The following is a 4,646-nucleotide window of genomic DNA, read 5'->3' on the forward strand; positions in this document are numbered from 1 at the left end:
TACAACTTAAGAACAAATCTTAATTTGTTCTTAAGTTGTAAAATCTGTGCGTACGAACGGTTCTTGCATGAGGCCAAGTGTTTGTCCCCAGTACTGGCGGGGAAGACAAGCAGTTCAGAGACAAAGTGCAGGATCACACGGGGTGTTTCTGTGAATCCCCTCTCTGTTATCAAGTCTCACTCTAATCAGTTCATGTCTACTCAAGTGTAACTGTGTCTCCATGGCAGTGGGTGGATCMCCAGCAGGTGGCTTCAACCTTCACCCAAATACATCCAAATCAGATCTTTTTTTCTGGGTTATCCTGAGTGATTGTTTTGGTCAGATTTATTATCATTCACTGTTTTATTCCTCCTTTCAGGGTCCTCCTAACTACAGCACATACGCAGGTCTGCACAGTAATCAGATTGTCGCTGTCAAGGTTTGTCTCTCCAGAAAAACCCGTCCTCAGCTCTCCCAGCCATCCCTGTTAGTCTCTGTTTTCCTTCAGGCTGCTGCAGCTCTGTCACTGTCCCTGCAGAAAGACCATTAAACACCTTCCTTTTCAGCCTTTCCTTTTACTCCTGATTCCCAGTTTGCTGTATTTTCAGTTATTTTCCACTGCGGTGGTCATGTTTCTCCCCTCTGGACTTTCAGTTTAACARGGATGTCTGACTCATTTATCTCTTTCTCTGCTCTTCTTCATGACTCGTCCTTCTTTTCTCCTAATTCTCTTTTTCTATATTCTGTTTATTTGTTTTTTTTTTTCTGCTCTTGCTAAATCTGTTGCATCTTAGATGGTTTTCCCACGGTACGACCACAGCTTTCTCTCTGGAGAGCAGTACAGCAGCTTTCAGAGACACTTTCTGAAGGTAGACCTCGACTAAAAGGCATGTGGGCTCCTTTTTTAACACTTTAACCCACCTTTTGTTTGTCATCTTTTCTTCTTTATGTTTTCACCTTGTGTTTGGTCATGCTGCATTAAATCATGTGTGTTGTAATATAAGGTGTACAACTTTTTTTAATATTCATTATCTTGACTAATTGACCACTATTTTTTTTTTTTTTTTAACGTTTATAATGCTTGCAAAATGTAGAAAACATTTATCAGAAAAAAAATTAAAAAGTTTTAGTTGGCATTGTTGGCTCAACATAAAATGAGCCAGTCCCTTCATATTTAATCCATGCCACAATTTTTTTTTACGATATTGTGTCAGTCCAACAGAAATCAAAAAATTTGACCAAAACAATGTAGTTGAATGAATTTTCTCTGAAGCAGCGGGTCAGTTTGAACGTTTGTTCATCGTGTAGCTGCAGATTCAGAGCAGAACCGTCCCAACGCTGGTGGAAACAGATAAGAAGTTGCTTTAAATGACATTAACGGTTTGTGGGCGGCAAACAAATGAAGARGATGGGCATTAAAATGTCAAATCTGTGTCTAAGATTTACAATAAATTTTAGAAAACAAAGTCATCGTTTGAAGATTTTTTTTTCCTTTTTTGAATGAGAAACATGCCTCAAGAAATTAAAATCGTTCGTTTGCATGACTCAGGATGTTTGACTAAGTGGCTGAGCATTATTCTGACTCAGCAGATGAAGAGTGATGCAACGGGACTGTTTATTTCTGAGTCTTCTGCTGTTTTTAGTCGCATGTTGAGTTTTTTAAACAGCAGATCATGCGAGATTAAGCAAACAGGTTGCATGCTAATGAACATAGAAGCTTGTAAATCCTTCTTAATTTTGTTTAAAATATTGGATTTAAAGCTGTTTGATAGGAAATAATTCAACCCCCCCCCCCAAAAAAATGCTTGTTTCTTCCATTTTACACAAAACCATTTTGATAAAAAGATTAAAATAAATGTTTTCAAAGACTTTCACACATTTAGGTCACTCTCATTTTTGACTTTCAGTGAGGTTTGGCTCTTGTGAGAAGAGGCTTATGCGTACAAAAGCAGAACTCATATTTTATTGTGCTAAATAGTGCCAAAAATATAAAATTTGTTCAATTCAAAAACACTTTATTGATCGCAGAGGGAAATATGATAAATATCAGCTTAAAAACTATATTAAATTTAAAAAAAGACTATTTTTTCCAGGATAAAATCTGTTAGGAAAGCAGAGAGCGGCTGTTTTTTCCCCATAGTTTTCTCGAGTTAACGAGTTATGCTATTCTTGCGTATCATTCCTTGTGTACCATGGAGACAGCTCCATCCCCTCGTTATGTCATGTCGTTATCACGAGAAAACCATGCAAAATCATTATATGCAGAAAACGGCCACTCCGTATGTTTCTTTTTGGCACCAACTGGTCAAACAAATGAATAACTTTATGTTTAAACATCTTTTTTTAATGATTTGTGAAGTTGCATCTCCTGCTTGTTAGATTTTCTTTGAAGAAAATCACTTTTTGTTTCTTTTCCAACGTACAAATTAAGTTACTAATACAAATAATATGGATGAATTTTATTTCTTTCATTTAGATTTCTTCTTTCTGTTTTGTTATTCTTTACATCAGGGCGATCAGGGTCAAGCGGGACCTGTTGGTCCTCCCGGTCCTCCAGGTCCACCAGGGCCCCGCGGACCCCCCGGGAACACCGGCAAGGATGGGCCTCGTGGTCCTGCTGGAGAGCCGGTAAGAACATCACTCACGTGGAATCACTCTGCCTTCATTTGACACCAGAAAAAGTGGTTACTGAAAAGTCCAAAGTACTTCTGTAAAACCAAAGTGCTTAAGTTTTAACACCGAGGCGGTCCTCTTTGTGGGTCTGCAGAGATCCATATACAGTAGACGGGTGAGGGTCTTCACAGCAACCTGATCCTATGGTCTCATTCTTTCAGGGATTTGCCTGTAAGCTTTGGCTTACCTAAAAAAAAAAAAGGAGAAGAAAAAACCTAAAATAACAACTTTGCTTCAAGCCTCATCTGTTTTGCGTAAGTCAGCTGCCACAAAGTTCTGCAAACCGTTCTCCCACCCTCCCGTCACAACTGCGATGTCGTGCTGGCTGAAACAGATACGGCACTGCGGTGAGTTCACGGGCAGTTTGCCGGCCTCAGCAAAACAATAGCGTCCACCTCGCCTCGGGCAGATTCTGCCCCTCAGAGTTTAGCTCATCCTTCGTGGCAGCATCAGTTTTCTCCAGTCGAAAAGAAGAAAAAAAAGAGGGGGAAAAAATAAAAATAATTTTTGTTTATCTACTTGAAAGAATATCTGCTGTGTAGCGCTCATCTGGTGCTGGACGAGAAAGGGATCCGTGTGAAAAATGTTGGTTTTGACGTGGTTGAGTTGAGAACATGTGCAGAACCAACAACAGAGAAGAAGAGGCCAGATCGGCTCAGAGAGTGACAGAAAACAGACGGGCCGGAGAGAAGGAGGAGGGGGGCGCTTCTTGTAACGTAGCTGATCGCTAAAGAGTGTGCTCCGAGTTGATTAAAGGAGCTGCAAAACCCCAAAACAGCCAAACAAAGTGGTGCTGAGAGCTGCTCCATMTTGTGAGCAGATGTCTGAATGGGAAAGTGAGTAGAGCTGAACCAGCGTGGGTCTCCTACAGGAATGACTAAACGATTTAGCTAAGGTAGTGGCTAAATATTTTCACTTAAGAAAAAAGGATTCAGAGAAAAAAGTTTACAAAATTGAGGTAAACTTAAAGCTATCCTGAGCATGTGATAGTGAGGGATTTGATGGACTGAGGTGAGAGGACTGAGGTGAGAGGACTGAGGTGAGAGGACTGAGGTGAGAGGACTGAGATTAGAGGACTGAGGTGAGAGGGCTGAGGTGAGAGGACTGAGNGAAGACAGGCTTGAGGTGAGAGGGCTGAGGTGAGAGGACTGAGGTGAGAGGGCTGAGGTGAGAGGACTGGGAAGACAGGCTTGAGGTGAGAGGGCTGAGGTGAGAGGACTGAGGTGAGAGGACTGAGGTGAGAGGACTGAGGTGAGAGGGCTGAGGTGAGAGGCTGAGGTGAGAGGGCTGAGGTGAGAGGACTGAGGTGAGAGGACTGAGGTGAGAGGACTGAGGTGAGAGGACTGAGGTGAGAGTACTGGGGTGAGAGGACTGAGGTGAGAGGGCTGAGGTGAGAGGACTGAGGTGAGAGGACTGGGAAGACAGGCTTGAGGTGAGAGGGCTGAGGTGAGAGGTTTGAGGTGAGAGGGCTGAGGTGAAAGGACTGAGGTGAGAGGGCTGAGTTGAGAGGGCTGAGGTGAGAGGACTGAGGTGAGAGGACTGGGGTGAGAGGACTGAGGTGAGAGGGCTGAGGTGAGAGGACTGAGGTGAGAGGACTGGGGTGAGAGGACTGAGGTGAGAGGGCTGAGGTGAGAGGACTGAGGTGAGAGGACTGAGGTGAGAGGACTGAGGTGAGAGGGCTGAGGTGAGAGGACTGAGGTGAGAGGACTGAGGTGAGAGGACTGAGGTGAGAGGGCTGAGGTGAGAGGGCTGAGGTGAGAGGACTGAGGTGAGAGGACTGGGGTGAGAGGACTGAGGTGAGAGGGCTGAGGTGAGAGGACTGAGGTGAGAGGACTGAGGTGAGAGGACTGAGGTGAGAGGGCTGATGTGAGAGGCCTGAGGTGAGAGGACTGAGGTGAGAGGACTGGGGTGAGAGGACTGAGGTGAGAGGGCTGAGGTGAGAGGACTGAGGTGAGAGGACTGAGGTGAGAGGACTGAGGTGAGAGGGCTGATGT

General features: G+C 44.0%; 1 protein-coding gene across 8 annotated transcripts in view; it reads left to right on the forward strand.

Moving 5' to 3' along the window:
* LOC106517595 (collagen alpha-1(XXIII) chain) overlaps positions 1 to 4,646 on the forward strand; it is a 195,556-nt gene that overhangs the window by 177,659 nt on the left and 13,251 nt on the right. For 6 of the 8 annotated variants that reach the window (XM_014008537.1, XM_014008520.1, XM_014008528.1 and 3 more), the window contains 3 exons: positions 359 to 418; positions 774 to 848; positions 2,491 to 2,607. In XM_014008537.1, the coding sequence (XP_013863991.1) occupies positions 359 to 418; positions 774 to 848; positions 2,491 to 2,607 (252 nt within the window). The remainder of the gene's footprint in view (positions 1 to 358; positions 419 to 773; positions 849 to 2,490; positions 2,608 to 4,646) is intronic. The other 2 variants (XM_014008562.1, XM_014008553.1) reach the window with 2 other exon arrangements.

The sequence above is a fragment of the Austrofundulus limnaeus genome, unplaced genomic scaffold, assembly GCF_001266775.1.
Source record: "Austrofundulus limnaeus strain Quisiro unplaced genomic scaffold, Austrofundulus_limnaeus-1.0 Scaffold1, whole genome shotgun sequence".
Classification (NCBI taxonomy): Eukaryota; Metazoa; Chordata; class Actinopteri; order Cyprinodontiformes; family Rivulidae; genus Austrofundulus; species Austrofundulus limnaeus.